General features: G+C 53.8%; 1 protein-coding gene and 1 pseudogene across 1 annotated transcript; both read left to right on the top strand.

Annotated features, from left to right (window-relative positions):
- Positions 1-2,037: 2,037 nt before the first annotated feature.
- On the top strand, positions 2,038-3,033 carry LOC105275146. The gene has a single exon (XM_011331802.2). The coding sequence runs from the start codon at positions 2,038-2,040 to the stop codon at positions 3,031-3,033; it is 996 nt and encodes a 331-aa protein (XP_011330104.2).
- A 13,535-nt stretch (positions 3,034-16,568) lies between these two features.
- On the top strand, positions 16,569-18,411 carry LOC113562591 (annotated as a pseudogene).
- The last annotated feature ends 546 nt before the right edge of the window (positions 18,412-18,957 follow it).

Here is an 18,957-nt window from a genome sequence, read left to right as displayed (position 1 = left end):
CAACAGGACGCCTCTCGTATCTTGTGGCGGTCAGGCCCCAAAATACGAGTCAGACTGACCACTTGCTCCGGTTTAAAGGTCAACGACCACGGGGGTCGATCTTACCGTAAGCCCGGAACGGTCTGCCCGTAGGTCCCTTTTTAGGTCAAGGAAACTTCCCTTTTACCTGGGATAGGACCCTGTACGACCTGCTGAGGTTGATGGATGAACAGAGGGAATTAAAATGATTAACACATCGGTGTCTAGTTAACTAATAAAACATTTATTCAAATAAAACAAAGTATATCTAGAACAAATTTGGTTGAAAAAGAAAAATTTAAAGTGTATGTGTTGTTTTATGTCTATAATTGTGTAATTTGAAAATATAATTTTACTTGGAGATTATAATCAGTTATAAATTGAAACTAAACATAGCCGAACACTAAACGCTCTACTTCCTAGATTAATTTTCCAAATTAAGTCTATTTCTAAAAAACATAAAACGAAGGGACTAAAAGAAAATGAAAATGAAAGTGGTCGGTGATGACTTAGCAGAGTAAAAGGAAAGAAAGGAAAGAAAGATCTAACAAACTAAAGGTTCGGTTACTTATTCGAAGGTGTAAAACGTCTTGTAATTCAGGCTGTAACGAATTTGTGTAGTGCTGGCCGATCGGAAACTTGTGATTCTGCAGTGGCGTGTTGGTCCCCACCAGAGAAACAACCTGGTGTTATTGCAACTTTGGAAACGGTATTAGGCACTGAATTTCCGCACAACACCAAGCTAACCGTTTAACGAAAGGCTAACTTCCGCACAACACTGTGATACGAAATAGTTATGAGCGCGAACGCTGAGAAAAAATGAATGAATTTCGTTCACGAAGACGGTCAGGAATGAATGAGCTGCGTTCGCGAACACGGACAGAAATGAAAAAGCTGCCCTCCGGAGTGGTCATCGCCTTTTTATAAGATAGGGATGACGTGGAAGAGAGGTAGCTTTTCCGGGAACGGTTTTTCGGGGAACCACCTTTCGGGGATCGTTTGTTAATTTAATTGCAAATAATCGACAGTCGGTCTATAAGCCGATAAGCCGCTCGCAGATGGTTCCTCCAGGCCGGAAGGGTTCCTTACAGAAGTCTCGCGCCTACAAACGTGTGTCTGGACTCGCGGCTCCTGTGAGGGGTTTTACCTGGGGATGATCTGGCGCAGCTGTATCATTGCTCTTCCTGGAAGAGCGATACCGCAGTTACGCGCGACCGAATTTGTTGCAATGCGGCTTATCGTCTTTCAATTCAAATGATAGGAGTCTAATATCGCTCCTGTCCGGACACGTGCGTCAAAACCCGCGGCTCTTGTGAGGGTATTTTCCCGGAAATATTCTGACGTAACTGTAACATTTGTTTTTTACTAATCCCTCACTGAGGCCCTTCTGATCACACGCGACCGGATCGACGTGTCGCGTCACATTGTCCGATAATTAAAAAAGAATATCGTTATATTTCCTGGAAGCAAGGAACCGTGCAGTCTCTGGACGTAACACTAGTAAGGTGAATGAGTTAGTAAAGGCCTGGTTCAAGCTTGGCATTATTGATGATCATATTATAAGGGTTTGCACATAACGACTAGCAACATCTCAAGGTGTTATGGCCTACCCAAAATACACAAGCCGGATAACCCCCTACGTATTATTGTATCCGCAATTGGGAGTCCGTTGTATAACGTGGCCTTTTTCTTCCACAAAATACTGACTAATTCTATACCTGAGCCTAGTTCCCCAAATAAAGGACAGTTGAGTTTTCGTTGACAGGGTCCGTAACTTAGGCATTGGGACGCATGAATCAATGGTTTCCTTCGATGTGGTGTCGTTATTCACGAATATACCGAGAGAACTAATAATGAAAAGTATTGAGAACAGATGGTGTCACATATCACAGAATACGAAATTCCTTTTAGAACAATTTCTGTACGGTGTTAATTTGATTATTGACGCAACGTGCTTTGTTTTATGAACAGACATTTGGTTGCCCTATGGGGTCATCGCTCTCCCCTATTGTAGCAGATATGGTTCTTGACGACTTGGAGACGTCTTGCATGGACATTTTAGATTTTGACATAAGAATGTTTTGTAGATATGTAGACGACGTTTTTATGATACTACCTACTGACAAAATTAATTACGTATTGGACATTTTTAATAATTACCATCCACGGCTAAAGTTCACTGTGGAAATTGAGAGCAACGATTACATTAATTTCTTAGATACCACGGTTATCCGTGAAAATGGTCTACTTATAACCAATTGGTATCGTAAACCATCGTTTACAGGTCGCTACATTAACTACTTTGCCAGCAATCCGGTCGAACATAAAATTAGTATAGTTACGGGCCTAATAGACAGAGCTGTGCTATTATCTGACAGTAGGTTCCACGATGAGAACGTTAAAATTGTTAAAAAGGTATTAAGGGAAAATTGTTATCCGTCTGAATTTATTGAGAAATATGTACATAAAAGATTAAAAACTTTTAAGCATAGAAGAGGGATTGATAAAGAGGAAGTGAATGATAATAACAATAGGAGAGGCTACGCAAGCATTCCGTTTGTTAAAGGACTTAGCGAAGGTATGTGCAACATTTTGAGAAAATGCGATTTCAAGGTGGCTTACTCTGTGTATAAAAAATTAGATATGTTCATTAAAAGGGGAAAGGACAAGCTTTTGAAGAAGGATAAAACCGGCGTTGTATATCGTATCAAATGCATGGAGTGTGAGGCTTGTTACATAGGTCAGACCAAAAGACAGTTAGAAACTAGAATTAAAGAACATAAAAATGATATAAGGAAGGGTGAGAACAACTGGTCGGTGGTGAGCAGGTACAGGGTGTTGGATAATCACGATTTTGATTGGGATAATGTTGACATTGTGCATGAAGAAAGATACTTAAGAAAGAGAGAAATCGCGGAGATGATTTTCATTAAAAGAGACGCTAATGCTATTAATCACCAAAAGGACATTGAAAACCTGCCCTGTGTATATGATAAGATTGTGACTAACGTTTGACCTGCTCGCTCCAGACTCACTTGTTTGTGATCTTCCAATAACAGCGGACATGTATTCTTCCACAAGTCAAAGACATAGTTGTTTGTATCTTGTTCAGCCAGTAAGTAGGTTTTATTTTGTAATTTTAAGTAGGTTTTTGTAGTAAGTAGCATCATTTACTTTCTTGTATATTTAGGAATATATTTTATTGTATATTTTAGAATGAGATATAGAACTGTACACTTGATAAGGATCCGAATCTGGGATCGAAACATTGTGTAGTATTGTTAAATATATATTACTGCCAGTACGGTTCAGGAAAGGAGTTTTATTAATTGATTTACCTGGCGACAAGTGAGAAATTTTATTGGAATTAATTAATTAATATTAATATTATTATTAGTTTATTTTAAGGTCGTTATAAAACTATAAACTTTACACACACGAGCCGTAAACTTATATATATATATTTACAAATAAATGTTTTCAGACAAATTGTTATTGCTAATTTTATTTATTTTACCTGTAATTGTAAAATATAATTAATAATTATATTTTTAGTATAATTATAATTAATTATGGTAATTATGCTGTTTAGGGGACCCACCTCCGATGACCTTGACCTTGACATATGTTGTCAAGGTCAGTGTCCTGAGTGACCTTCAGAAGGTTTTAGCCGTCACTGGTTATTTGTTAAAAACTTATTAACAAAAGAAGTTTGAAAACTATACTACGTAAAATTAGTGGTCAAAACATAATATACTGATGTGTGTAGAGACTAACCAGGTTAGGTTAGGTTAGGTTAGGTTAGGTTAGGTTTTGGAGGTCCTACCGGTGTGCCTGCTGGACGAGGTGGGGAAAATGTTCGAGAGAGTGGTGGTTTCCCGCCTCGTCCAGCACATGTCCCGGAAGTGTCCGGGACTTTGTGAGGGGCAGTACGGGTTCCGGGAGGGTCGTTCGACGGTGGACGCCATCAAGGACGTCCGGGCCCTCACGGAGGCCGTTACCGCGGCTGGGGGGGGAGTGGCGGTGGCGGTGTCATTAGACATCGCCAACGCCTTTAACTCCCTCAGTTGGCCGGCCGTGGTGGAGGCGCTGGAGTATTAGCGCCTCCCTGCCTATCTCGAGGCGACGGTCCTGGACTACTTCCGGGACCGTTGGCTGGTGTACACCGGTCGGAGCGGCGAAGAGATCACGAGATCTCAGTCGCGCGGTGTCCCGCAGGGGTCGGTAGTTGGGCCGACCGTGTGGGACATCGCATTCGACAAGATCCTGCGGGCTCCCCTGCCCCCACGCTGCCAATGCTTTGCATACGCCGATGACGTGCTGTTGGTGGCGTAGGGGCCAGGATGGGGGGATGCGGTGAGAGCCGCGGAGGATGGTGTGGCCTGCGTGGCCCGAGCTGTGCGCGCCCTAGGGCTGGAGGTGGCGCCCCACAAGTCCGAGGCCGTCTTTTTCCACGACGGCCTCCGTGGGGCCCCACCTCCAGCACAAGTGATGGTGGGGAACGTGCTCGTCCCAGTGGGGCCCAAGATAAGGTACCTGGGCCTCACACTGGATGGCCAATGGTCTTTCGAGGACCACTTTGTGGAGTTGGCCTCCAGATTGGAGCGTGGGGCGGCATCCATAAGCCGTCTCATGCCCAATCTCGGGGGCCCACAAGTGATGGCTCATCGCCTCTATGCGGGGGCTGTCCGATCGGTGGCCCTTTACGGGGCACCGGTGTGGGCGAGCGACCTGGAGGCCACCCGCCGCGCCAAGTTAGTGGTGCGCCGCTTCGAGCGGAGGGTGGCAACCAGAGTCGCTCGCCTTTACCGGACCGTTTCCCATAGGGCGGCGACGGTTCTCGCGGGGCTGGCCCCCATTGCCCTCCTGGCGCCCGCGTACGCAGACGCGTACGAGCGGGCGCGGAGGGCGAAGGATCAGGGGGTCCGGCTGACCGCGAGAGCCAAGGAGGTCCTCGGGCGACAGGCTCGGCAAACGGCGCTGCAAACATGGCAGCGCCAACTCTCCGATCCGAATGACACATCGGGTCGAAGAGTAGCCGAGGCCATCCACCCCTGTCTGGCGAAGTGGCTGGACAGGGGATGGGGCGGAGTCACGTTCCGGATGGGCCAGGTACTCACCGGACATGGTTGTTTCGGTGAGTACCTGTGCAGGATAGGGCGCGAGCTCGGGCCGCGTTGCCACCATTGTGGCGCAGACCAGGACACGGCGCAGCACACGCTGGAGCATTGTCCAGCGTGGGCGGACGAGCGCCGTGTCCTGGTTCAACATATTGGTCGGGACCTCTCGCTGCCGGTGGTCATGAGTTCGATCACCGAGAGCGAGAGGTCATGGAGGGAGTTCGCCTCCGGGAACCCGAACGTCCCGGAGGATTGTGGCGTCGCGGGGGAAGGGGGTGACCGTTGTGTCTCGGGCAACGGCCCCCCGGGGAGAGGACCTGGTCGGGCGACAGGGTGCCTTTATCGAAGCACCCTAGGGGGTGAGACTGCGGGGACCGCAGTCGAACCCCTCCCTCGTGTCGGCGGGGCATTTGCCCGGACGCGGGGGATCGCTCAACCAGGTCGGCGCGTCCGGATGCGTTCGCGTACAGCGGGTCATGGGCGGAGGCAAAGTGCCGGCGGGGTATCTGCCCGGCACTCGGGTGGCGGACCGGCGGGGCATTTGCCCGGGTCTCCATCGTCGCGGGGCCCCTCTCCGAGGGTCCTTGCGTTCTCCGCACATGACGTTGGGAAGGAAGGGCGGGTGTTGAGTTGGGATCCTCATCACCCGTCCAAAAAACCACCCCACTATGGTGGGTGGTCTCCTTGGAGCGATGGTATGCCTCGCTCCTCGGAGGGGGACGGGCCTGCTAAAAGCGGGCAGCGCTGGCTGTGGCGCTGAGGCCGTCATACCAGGTAGTAAGTGGGGCCCGGAAGAATGCTGGCGGCGTGCCCGGGTCCCACGTTTGACACCAGGGCTGGCATACGGAGGGTGGTTTAGTGAGTAAGAGTCTCACACTCCCCTCGCACCCCGCCCAAGGGGAGCGAGGGGGCCCATGACGGGTTCCCCCTCCTTAAAAAAAAAAAAGGTTAGGTTAGGTTCCCCTCAGGGGCCTGCTACGGTGTAGCAGGTACGGGAATTGACGTTCCCGAGGTGCCCGAGTTCCACACCGAAAATCCTCTTCGGAGGAACCGGGGGTCTTGGCTTTGGCTGAGACCGCGAGGAAGGAAAACCTCTATAAAAAACCCACGCAACACCGGAAGCCTATGTGACGCAAACTTCATCTTGCTCCATAGGACCGGTGGTCTTGGATTCGGCTGGGACCGCGAGGACTGGGAACCTCTATAAAAGAAACCCACGGAGCCCGGCGACTCCGAAAGGGACCTTTTTCCGTCCCCTTCGTCGGTAGGGGATACGGCGACCCTGACTTCAAACGCCCGGTGGCACGGCACCGCTAGGGGAGGATTCCTATCCTCCCTCCGTGCACCTTGGGGATTGGGGGGTATCTCCTCACCCCGGTCGGGCAGGGATGCCGTCTCGGCCGGGAGGGGAGATTTCCTGCGCACATCGATTGCACGCCGGTGCTCCGGCACGGGGTGGTCCACTTGGTCTACGACCGTACGTGGTACGGAGACGGGACCGAGTGGGCGCCCCTCACTCAGTTGCTGCACCCTCGGACGTGGTCCGAGGCGACTGAGTGGGGGGGAGTTGGAGGATCGGGACCGCCCGGGATTTCTTTTCCGAGGCGGGGCCCGAGGGTAGTGGGGTCGAGGAGCGGCGCCGTAACCTCCCTCCTTGTGAGGAAAGCCGCGCCTCCGACCCGGAGTAATATGGTATGCTGTCGCTCACGGCGGGCAGAGGCGCGCCGAGTTACGGCGACGCTTACCCTTGTCCGTTCGTGGGACCCCCGCGTGGCAGCGCCTGCAGCGGTGCCCGGGTTGTCGGAGGCCCGGGACCCCTGAAAGCCCTGGGTTGGGAGTTTCTCCTGGCCTGGGGTGAGTAAGGGGCTGGAGCTCTGTGCCGGGATGTCTCATTCCCCGGCTAGTAGCATATGCCGACCCCCCGGGGGAACTTGGGGCCCAGCCGCCGGTCATGTTTCGGGGCTGGTGAGGGTATACCCGGTCGGCGGAGCCGCTGCAGGTGGTGGGACAAACCAAAAAATGACGGACAAAATTTCTTTTATGGGGAAGGAGGAGGAGGCGGACACGGCGAGGAGGGAGTGTCGAACGGGGGAGTCATCCTCTGCTCCCGTCACTCCCAACCTGTCGCTCCGGCGCAAAGGTGCCGGAGGTGAGGGGGCGAACATCAGTCCCTCTGTGAGGGTGGAACGGCTCACCGTTCCCGTCACGCCCGGGAGGGGCGAAAGGGGGTGGATGACCCCCTCCGCGTCATAGCATGGGGGAAGCAGGGCGGCCTCGCCCGCCCCTTCCCTCAGTTCTCTTGCCGCGTCGAGGACTTGGAGTTGGTGAGTGACACCGACTCCGAGGTCTCCGACACAAGCGGCAAGAGGAAGAGGGGTCGCCCCCCGACGGCCGGGGACTATGTCCGCTGGGCGGAGGCGAAACGGCGCCTCATCAGCGCCGAAAAGGAGGAGGAGGAATGGAGCCGGGAAAAGGCGTTCCGCGCTTCCCTCCCCTCCGGCGTTCTAAAGCGCGGAGCGCGTCCGGATAGGTCGCGGGTGGAGGAGAAGCGGTTGGAGGAATTAACCCTCCAGCCCTCCACCGACATCGCCGCGACCATCCTGGAACGGATGGCTGTGGTGGAGAGGGTCGCCGACACCTCCGGAAACCTCAAGGGGAGCTACGTTAAAGCCCTCCGAGAGGCCTCCATTGAGGTGCGGGCGGCCCTCTTGGTCCTGCGGACAAGGGAGGCCGACGGGGGATCCGAGGAGAACAGGATCCTCCGCCGGGAAATTGATTCCCTGAGGGCGCAGGTGGAGGAGTTGCGGGGTCTCCTTCGAGACCCAGGAGGGGGGGTCCAACACCGACCCCCAAGGGTAAGGGAGGCGGCGGACGTGACAGAGCTCCGCCCCCGCTCTAACCGCAAAGGCGGCCGGAAACGAGGCTGAAGAGGGCGAGGGCTCGCCTCCCCTCTCCCCCATTGCAAGGACAGGCAGAGGGGACACGGTCCACCCAGCCCGCTCCCCAAAGAGTGGAGGCACAGTCGGGCCTCGAGGAGCGCCTCTTTGCGCGCCTCACGGTCCTCCTGGAGACGCGACTGGGCCCCGCCCCACGAGGGGGTGGGACACCCAGCCCTACCAAGGCGGCGGTGCCCTCCCGCTCCCCTCCGCTAAGGTCCGCCGCGGTGGCAAGCGGTAGCGGAGCGGGAGTAAATCCCCCCAAGAAGGGGAAAGGGAAGGCGGCGAAGGGCAAACGGGCGGGGACGACCATACCCCTGCACCGTACCCCTTCCCCCTCCTCCCGACGACCCGCGAAACCGGCGTTGCTGGTAGAGGCTCCTCCTCCCTCAAGGAGTGTGGAGACGTGGTCGCAGGTCGTCGGCCGCAAGGCGGCGCAGAAGGCGCGCGCGGCGCCTCAACCGGCCCCTGCAGGCGGAGGGTCCCAGGTACGCCCAAAGGGCATAAGGACCCAGCCGCAGGGGAAAGGTGGCAAAAAGGGGGGAGATCCTCCCCCCTAAGCCCCCCGCGAAGACGCCTGCAAAAGTGCCCGCTAAGGCGCCCGGAAGGCGCGGAAGCCCCCGGGGTCGGCAGCAATCGTGCTGAACGGCCCCGAGGAGAATATGGCGGCGGCGCTCTCGACAATGAAGTCCGCAATCAAATTGGCGGACTTCGGAATCGAGAGCGTCCGAATAAAAAGGGCCATCACGGGGGCCACTCTCATCGAGGTCCCCGGCCCCGAGGCCCAAGAAGGCGGATGCCCTGTCGGGCCGTATCAAAACGGCCCTACAGGGCATGGAGGTCACCGTAGCCTGCCCTTCAAAGAAGGCGGAGCTACGGGTGAAGGGCCTGGAGGACTCCCTTACCCCTACGGAGGTATGGGAGTCCTTAGCGCGCATCGGAGGCTGCCCCCTAGACGCCGTAGAGCTGGGCCCCATCAAAAAGGGCCCAGACGACATGGGGGTCATCTGGGCCCGTTGCCCGCGGCCGCTGCCAATAAAGCAGCGGCGCAGGGCCGGGTGCAGATTGGTTGGACGCGCATGGGAGTGGCGCTGTTGGAGCCACGCCCCCTTCAGTGCTACAAATGCCTGGAGGTGGGTCATGTCCGGCAGCACTGCCCCAACGAGGCAGACCGCGGTGACCGGTGCTATAGGTGTGGTGAGCCCGGTCACCGCGCTCGCGATTGCCCCGCCAAGGCCCCCAAATGTCCGCTCTGCGCAGACCTGGGGCGGCCGGCGGGACACCGCCTAGGAGGTCCCTCTTGTGCCCGCAGCAAAAAGCGGGCCAAGAGGGGCGGACGGGCGGCGACGGGGGAGAAGGCGGCGCCTGACAAAACGCCGCCCCCCTCACGACCATCCCCCCTTCCGGAGCAGGAGTGGCGGTCCCGGAGGAGGCACGGGGGCAATCAGCCCCCATCAATGGGACAGTGGTCGTGGGGGGAGTACCGGGGAGGAGCGCCCCGCTCCACCCTCCACCGTTGGAGATGGAGAAGGGGCGGGAGTGAACCCACCCCCACCGAGGGAGGTGGAGACCCTGGAGGAGATCGAGATGGCCGATTAACACAACGGCCCAGAACCTCATCCAGGCCAACCTGAACCACGCCCGACAGGCACAAAATTTGTTTTTCCACAGCCTGTCGGAGCGTGGTTCTGGGTTGGAGATCGCGGCGGAGCCCTATCGAGTGCTCAGGGAAAATCCCAACTGGGCAAACGATAGAGGGGGCTCCGTCGCGATCCACAGGTCTCCAAGTGGCGGGTCCCCTTCCATGACTCCGCTGGAGTCTGGAAGGGGATATGTTGCTGTCGAATTCGCTGGCATCGCCGTGGTTGACTGTTATGTATCGCCTAACTGGGGACTCGCCCACTTTGACGGATTCCTGGCGGAGGTGGGGGGCTGCGTTGGACGCTGCGCCCCTCGCCCCGTCCTGGTCGCGGGGGACTTCAACGCAAAGTCACGCATTTGGGGTTCCCGCGATCAGACACCAGGGGCGAGACCCTGGTGGACTGGGCGGCCTCTCCGGGCCTGTGTATCCTAAACACGGGCTCGGAGGGTACCTGCGTGCGGCGGAGGAGTGAGTCAATTGTGGACCTGACTCTCGCTTCCCCCTCGGCCGCACACATGGTATCGGGATGGAGGGTGGAGACAGGGTCGGAGACGTTGTCCGACCATGCGTACATCTCCATGACCCTGTCTCCGCCCCAAGGAACGGTACCCACCCCGGGTCGTCCAGGCAGCCGACCACGGCGATAGCAGCGAAGGAAGTTGGACGGGGACAGGCTGATCGCCAGTCTCCTCGCGGCAACGTGGGCCGAACATGGACCCACAGATGATGTGGAGGAGGAGGCCGTCTGGCTGCGGGGCATAATGACGGACGCGTGTGACGCGTCCATTCCCCGAGCCGGAGGGCCTCCTAACCGGCGGGCGGCGTACTGGTGGACGGAGGAGATCGCCGAATTACGGCGAGCCTCCGTCCACGCCAGAAGGCGCTTCCTGCGCGCCCGCCGGTCAGGGAATGCCACGAGGATAGACGACGCCTATGGAGTCTACCGCCAAAAGCGGGACTCCATGAGGTGGGCGATCGTCACCTCCAAGGAGAAGGTCTGGGAGGAACTCCTCCGGGGAGTAGACGAGGACCCCTGGGGGCGCCCATACAAGATGGTCACGGGCAAACTTCGCCCGTGGGCGCCCCTCATTACGGAGTCCTTGTCTTCCTAAGAGCGGGAGAGGGTCATAGATGCCCTCTTTCCGCCAGGAGAGGGCATCGACCCTCGGGCACCTCAGCAGTTTGTTGATGCCGAGGTGCCCGAAGTCTCCGTGGAGGAGATTGCCCGGGCCCGGAAGCGCCTAGGGGGCAATACGGCCCCCGGCCCTGACGGGATTCCGGGCAATGCGTGGGCCCAGGCCTTGGAGGTCCTGTCCCCGTACCTGAGGCAGCTCTTCACGAGCTGCCTCAGGCAGGGTAGGTTCCCCCCATCCTGGAAGAAGGCCAAGTTGGTCCTTCTTCCTAAAACGGGGAAGCCCGCAGGTTCGTCTTCAGCGTTCCGACCGATGTGCTTGCTGGACGAGGTGGGGAAAATGTTCAAGAGTGTGGTGGTTTCCCGCCTCGTCCAGCACATGTCCCGGAAGTGTCCGGGACTATGTGAGGGGCAGTACGGATTCCGTGAGGGCCGTTCAACGGTGGACGCCATCAAGGACGTTCGGGCCCTCACGGAGGCAGTTACCGCGGCTGGAGAGGGAGTGGCGGTGGCGGTGTTATTAGACATCGCCAACGCCTTTAACTCCCTCAGTTGGCCGGCCGTGGTGGAGGCGCTGGAGTATCAGCGCCTCCCTGCCTATCTCGAGGCGACGGTCCTGGACTACTTCCGGGACCATTGGCTGGTGTACATCGGTCGGAGCGGCGAAGAGATCATCAGACCTCAGTCGCGCGGAGTCCCACAGGGGTCGGTAGTTGGACCGACCGTGTGGGACATCGCATTCGACAAGATCCTGCGGGCTCCCCTGCCCCCACGCTGCCAATGCTTTGCATACGCCGATGACGTGCTATTGATGGCGTGGGGGCCAGGATGGGGGGATGCGGTGAGAACCGCGGAGGATGGAGTGGCCTGCGTGGCCCGAGCTGCGCGCGCCCTAGGGCCGGAGGTGGCGCCCCACAAGTCCGAGGCCGTCTTTTTCCACGACGGCCTCCGTGGGGCCCCACCTCCAGCACAAGTGATGGTGGGGAACGTGCCCGTCCTAGTGGGTCCAAGATAAAGTATCTGGGCCTCACATTGGATGGCCAATGGTCTTTCGAGGACCACATTGTGGAGTTGGCCCCCAGATTGGAGCGTGGGGCGGCAGCTATAAGCTGTCTTATGCCCAATCTCGGGGGCCCACAAGTGATGGTATGTCGCCTCTATGCGGGGGCGGTCCGATCGGTGGCCCTTTATGGGGCACCGGTGTGGGCGAGCGACCTGGAGGCCACCCGTCGCGCCAAGTTAGTGGTGCGCCGCTTTGAGCGGAGGGTGGCAACCAGAGTCGCTCGCCTCTACCGGACCGTCTCCCATAGGGCGGCGACGGCTCTCGCGGGGCTAGCCCCCATTGCCCTCCTGGCGCCCACGTACGCCGATTCGTACGAGCGGGCGCGGAGGGCAAAGGATCAGGGGGTTTGGCTGACCACGAGAGCCAATAAGGTCCTCGGGCGACAGGCTCGGCAAATGGCGCTGCAAGCATGGCAGCGCCAACTCTCCGATCCAAATGACACATCGGGTCGGAGAGTAGCCGAGGCCATCCACCCCTGTCTGGCGAAGTGGCTCGACAGGGGATGGGGCGGAGTCACGTTCCGGATGGGCCAGGTACTCACCGGACATGGTTGTTTCGGTGAGTACCTGTGCAGGATAGGGCGCGAGCTTGGGCCACGCTGCCACCACTGTGGCGCAGACCAGGACACGGCGCAGCACACGCTGGAACATTGTCCAGCGTGGGCGGACGAGCGCCGTGTCCTGGTCCATTATACTGGACGGGACCTCTCGCTGCCGGCGGTCATGAGTTCGATTACCGAGAGCGAGAGGTCATGGAGGGAGTTCGCCTCCGGGAACCCGAACGTCCCGGAGGATTGCGGCGTCGCGGGGGAAGGGGGTGACCGTTGTCTCGGACAAGGCCCCCCGGGGAGGGGACCTGGTTGGGCGACAGGGTGCCTTTATCGAAGCACCCTAGGGGGTGAGACTGTGGGGACCGCAGTCGAACCCCTCCCTCGTGTCGACGGGGCATTTGCCCGGACGCGGGGGGTCGCTTAACCAGGTTGGCGCGTTCGGATGCGTTCGCGTACAGCGGGTCATGGGCGGAGGCAGAGTGCCGGCGGGGTATTTGCCTGGGCACTCGGGTGGCGGACCGGCAGGGCACTTGCCCGGGTCTCCATCGTCGCGGGGCCCCTCTCCGAGGGTCCCTGCGTCCTCCGCACATGACGTTGGGAAGGAAGGGCGGGTGTTGAGTTGGGATCCTCAACACCCGTACAAAAAACCACCCCCTATGAGCGGGTGGTCTCCTTGGAGCGATGGCAAACCTCGCTCCTTGGAGGGGGACGGACCCGCTATTAAGCGGGTAGTGCGGGCTGTGGCACAGACAGCCGTCAAACCAGGTGGAGTGAGTGGGGCCCGGAGTTATTCCGAAGGTGATTCCTGGGCCCCGCTAGCTCAATACACCAGGGCTGGCATGCAGAAGGTGGTTTAGTGAGTATGAGTCTCACACTCCCCTCGCACCCCGCCCAAAGGGTGTGATGGGGCCCATGACGGGTTCCCCTTCCAAAAAAAGGTCTGGACGCCGCGTACCAGGGGTTACGGGTTCGTTTCGGTAGAGATCAACGACCTCTTGCTTGTTGGGTGTTATTTTTCACCCAACAAGCCCCTGCGGGAATTCGAGCGGTTTTCGTCGCAACTCGGGGACATCGTGCGCGTGTCCTCACACCGTAAACTCCTCGTGGCCGGCGATTTCAACACCCGCTCCTCGGAATGGGGCGACACGCGGACATCAGTTCGCGGTGAGTGGTTGAGCGAGTGGACGGCATCTTTGTCGCTCCACCTCCTCAACCGGGGTAACACTCCCACCGGTAACACCCCACCAGTACCAAGGTCGTTCGATCGTCGATTGCGTGGGGCACTTCCGCCCTTCTTCCGTTCCTGTTCGATTGGTAGATTCTGGAGGATGAGTCGTTGTCGGACCACCGGATGATCCTTTTAAGAGTTGGCAAACTTACCGCTCGACGCGAACGGGATATCGTTGTGAGGGACATCCGTTGGGCTCTCAAACAGCTCGACAGGGAGAAGCTCGACACCACTGGCGTTCGCAACATGGTCCTCGGGCGTTGTGGATGCCAATGTGCCTGTCGACGTTCAGGCTACTGATCTCGTGACCAGGATCACGGATCTTTGTGACGTCGTCATGCCTCGGATCCGCCGTGCCACGGATCGTCGCGGCGTCTATTGGTGGAGTGGGGAACTCTTTGCAGCTCGTACGGCGGCTAATGCCGCCCGCCGTAAATATACGCGTGCGCGTGGCGGCCGGAATGCCGCACGGGTTTTATTAACGCGAGAGGCCTACGTCGCCGTGCGTAGGTCTTATAAGTAGCTCATCGTTCGTGCCCAGGAACGCGCGTGGGCTGAGCTGCTTGCACAGGTAAATGCGGATCTGTGGGGCCCTATCGCGTAGTGTTGCGCAAGCTCCGGAGCTCGAGTGGGCCTGCGCCCCTCGCGCTATTGACGCCGCCTGATGCACGACGCATCATTTCAGTGTTGTTTCCCCCCGCGCCGGACATTACGGTTTCACGTGTCGCTGGTGATCCTCTGTCGCAGCCTCACCCGGAGGCTTGGGACACGCCGTATGAGATAACCGCAGCGGAGGTTACGCGGTGTCTCGCCAGGGTCGGTCGGCGTAATACCGCCCTTGGTCCGGACGGAATTCCAGGATTAATCTGGCGACACCTTCTTCATTCGGCCCTTGACGCGGTCCTTCCGATACTCAATAGATGTATCGCCTCCGGAGTATTTCCCGCTCGATGGAAGCAGGCCAAGCTGGTCCTGCTGAAAAAGAGCGGGCGCCCGGATGGCGATCCAGGTGGGTATAGACCATCTGTCTCTTAGACGAGGCCGGGAGAGTCCTCGAATGAGTTCTTGCTCTGCGCCTCACAGAGCATGTCGCGCGTCGCGGCGGGATTAGCCCGCATCAGTACGGATTTTGCGTCAGCCGGTCGACGTGTGACGCACTTCGGTTTGTTGTAGGTACGGTTAGGTCGTTTACCGATGAGGGTGGTCTTTGTGTCGGGGTATCGCTCGATATAAGGAACGCGTTGAACACTCTCCCGTAGCCCGTGATTATCGCGGCGCTCAAGAAATGGCGCGTTCCCGCCTACCTCGTAGCGCTATTACGCTCGTACTTGTCCAACCGGTGGGTCTACGCGGTATTAGGTGATGGATCCGTTGTTCGACACCGGGTCGAGTGCGGAGTCCCGTAGGGTGCAGTGCTGGCCGCGCTCCTCTGGATCGTGACTTACGACCGGGTGCTGCGTACAGCACTGCCGCCGAACTGTTACATCTCCGGTTTCGCCGACGATACAACCCTCCTCCTGGGGGCTCACAGGGGGACGTAGGTCGCACAATATCACCCTTTTTAGCCGGGAGCGTAGAACCGGCGGAGAGTCCTGATGTAATGCGCAATTTAGTTCCGGGACTCTTTGTGAGCGGTTTGGATGGTGGGATTAAAAAGAAAAAAAAGGTCAGGTCAGGTCTTGACCTTTATTAAAAAGTTATTAACAAACGAAATATCACGCTCGGTTTTCAGCCCGCTTCGCGGGGGGCGGGGGGAGGGGCTTCGCCGGAGCCGATGTAACAGATTTCACCATACAGATTGTGATCACCTGGTACACGGCAGGTATCTCGGCGGGGGGAGGGGCAAAGCCCCTCCCTCCCGTCCCCCGCGAGGCGGGCGGAAAACCGAGCGTGTACGTTCGGGGCTCCAGTTTCGGAAAATATAATCTAAAACAATGCGATACCACTCTACCGCCCTGTCTCATTTGTCCGATGACCTTGACCTTGACATATGTTGCCAAGGTCAGGGTCCTGAGTGACCTTCAGAAGGTTTCAGCCGTCGCTCGTTGTTTGTTAAAGTTATTAACAACAGAACGGTGACAAATCAAAACAGATTTTTTGTTAGTAACTTTTCAACAAACAACGAGCGACGGGTGAAACCTAGTACGGATTATTCGGGAAGGTGACCTTTGTAATATATGTTAAACTCAAGTCCTTGCTTCGCGTAGACAGCTGAAAATTTGTGCGAAATCATCAAACTTCTTTTGTTATTAACTTTTTAATAAACAACGAGCGACGGCTAAAACCTTCTGGAGGTCACTCAGGAGGGTAACCTTGACAACATATGTGAAGGTCAAGGTCATCGGAGGTGGGTCCCCTAAACAGCATATTTACCTTAATTATAAATTATAAATAATTATACTAAAAATTAATACCTGAAATTAAGTATTAATTATTAATTTTAAAGTGGTCTTCCACACTACCCATGAGGTGCCACTATAATAGCGCGTTAGGTTTTGTAACGTGAACCTTCGTCTATAGCCCTATTGTACCACATTTTAGTATTTTTATATGCTGCAAAGGATATATATACACAGGGTGTCCCGGGTTTTAACCGACAAACTGCGGGAGCATATTCTACTAGTGGAAATAAGAAAAAATTCTTATATCGAGTTTGCTTAGAAATGCTTTATTACAAAATTATAAACCAATATTGAAAAGAAATATGAGATAAGTAACAACGGAATATAGTGTAGAATTTGGAAGGTCGAAGATGTTTATGTTATGTGTATTCACATGTATTCATGTTCAGTATGTTGAAACGATTCAGTATGATTGTTACTTTCACAACAGTAGCTGTTAGATTTCAATCGTCGTGTGAACTAGCAATTACTATCAGAATGCCAAAAGTGTTTTCAAATGAGGAATACACTGATATTCATTTCGTGTACGGATTCTGTGACGGAAATGCATGAGCTGCCGTACGAGAATATCAACGTAGATTTCCTAACAGGAGAGTACCAGATAGTTCTGTGTTTAGTAATACCCATTTGCAATTACGTAATTTGGGTTTATTTCGACCTATGAATGAATATGATGATGTTCGTTCAGCTCTAAGACACCGACTACGCTCGGAAAGAATCTTAAATCTTTTTGATAATACTCCTACACAAAGTGTTCGACGTGCTTCAGCTCAACTGCAGATATCACGAAACACTATTTGGAGAACATTGCGTGCTGATGACAGATTCGCATATCATTACACACCTGTACAAGAATGACTTCCAATCGATTATCAGAAACGAGTCGAATTTTGTAACCGGTATGTGAATGCAGTAGAAAGGGACAATCTTTTCTCATCAATGATATTATGGACAGATGAAGCGACCTTTACAAGACGAGGCATATTCAATTCTCATAATAGCCATGTATGGGCTCATAATAATCCACATACTACCAGACAAAGAAACTTTCAACACGAATTTCGATGTAATGTTTGGATGGGTATGCTTCATGACCGGCTTATTGGTCCGTTCTTTTTACCTGACCGATTGAACGAAGAATCTTTTCGAAGATTCCTATTAAACGATTTACCAATTTTGATGGAAAATGTGCCACTGCAGTTTCGCCAAAACAGCTGGATACAGTTAGACGGTTGTCCATCGCACTATGCTAGACAAGTTAGAAACTGGTTAGATGAACATTATGCTCATAGGTGGATTGGTCGAGGAGGACCGGTTTTCTGGCCTCCAAGATCGCCCGATTTAACGCCTCTTGATTTTTATTTATGGGGAGGGAACTTTATGGGGGGGGGGAACTTTAAAAAATAAAGTTTACAGTACAGAAATAATCTCGCTTGAAGATTTAAAGCAACGAATTACTAATTCAGTTACTGAGATGCAACAAAATTTTCAGGAATGTCGTACTGTAACAAATTCTGTACTACATCGATGTCTAGCTTGTATCGATGTGCAAGGACAACATTTTGAAATGCGTTACTAAATCATTGCGTACATAATTTTTATTTTTATGAAAAAATCCGTTGTTACTTATCTCATATTTCTTTTCAATATTGGTTTATAACTTTGTAATAAAGCATTTCTAAGCAAACTCAATATAAGAATTTTTTCTTATTTCCACTAGTAGAATATGCTCCCGCAGTTTGTCGGTTAAAACCCTGGACACCCTGTATATATATATATGTGATGTCCAGCACACACAGTGTCCGACAGATTCTTAACACATATATGACAATATTTAGAAATGGAATTTGAATGCTTTAAATAATTTATCAGCGCTATATGTGTAACGCGGAGCTCTCGGCTTTCGTAGATCGCGAACGTTCGATATTTTCGAATGTTTACTCGCACGTTGATTTGCGAACAATTACAAATTAATACATTTCATTTTATTAATTATGTATATGTATATTTATTTTACTTCATACATATAAACTTACATAAAATTTATGTATACTAAACGCGATTTCTCGCCTTGGCCACTTTGGCCACCTTGGCCACCTCGGCCATCTCGACCACCTCGGCCACCTAGGCCACCTCGGCCTCCTCCGCCGAAGAAGCCCCGCTGGAGGTACCACCGGGCTCGCGATCGGCCGGCTTCTCTGTTCTTTCTACCTAAAAAATAAATATACAGATATATAATTAATAAAATGAAATGTATTAATTTGTAATGTAGTAATAAAACTTATATAATATGTATCAGAATGCTAAGCTTGAGCAATAAGGATGTAACATTTTCATAATAACATATATTTAAAACATTATTGCTCTTCGATTTTTATTGTACGGTATTATCGTACAACAAGCACAAATTTGTTTATTAATTGAGTAATATACCTTTAGTCTTTGGCTGCTGCTGCTGCTGCTCCTGTTGGTGTAGCTTCTGATGTAGCTGCTGGTAAGCAGCATACAAGACATTCAGCTTTCGCTGAATGTCTTCTAACGTTTGCATTGCCTCTGAGTTTTCTAAAAAATGACAAAAGAGTTAACAATCAGTAATGGATATGAAATTGTAACAAATAAATAAAGTACAGCGTTATAACGCGAAATATGAGAGAAAGACAACAAGAATATGACTGTATAATAGGAAAGATCCCAGGATAATAATTAATTTATTACTTACCGCATTCCATCTCCATACTGCAGTGAAGCTGTCCTGTGGAAAAATGGCTAGAACGTATAATGGGCATTTATTCGAAGTTCATTTGTTGCACATAATCTCTGTCCTCTTGTTTATTACTTTTCTCGCTCTGCGTGAAATCGTTGCGGA

This window comes from Ooceraea biroi, chromosome 9 (genome assembly GCF_003672135.1).
Source record: "Ooceraea biroi isolate clonal line C1 chromosome 9, Obir_v5.4, whole genome shotgun sequence".
Taxonomy (NCBI): domain Eukaryota; kingdom Metazoa; phylum Arthropoda; class Insecta; order Hymenoptera; family Formicidae; genus Ooceraea; species Ooceraea biroi.
This window is presented reverse-complemented; position numbering and strand designations above follow the sequence as displayed.

Bases quoted from the DNA above. Each gene is read 5' to 3' on its own strand.
- LOC105275146 (XM_011331802.2), top strand. From the start codon at position 2,038: ATGGTTCTTGACGACTTGGAGACGTCTTGCATGGACATTTTAGATTTT.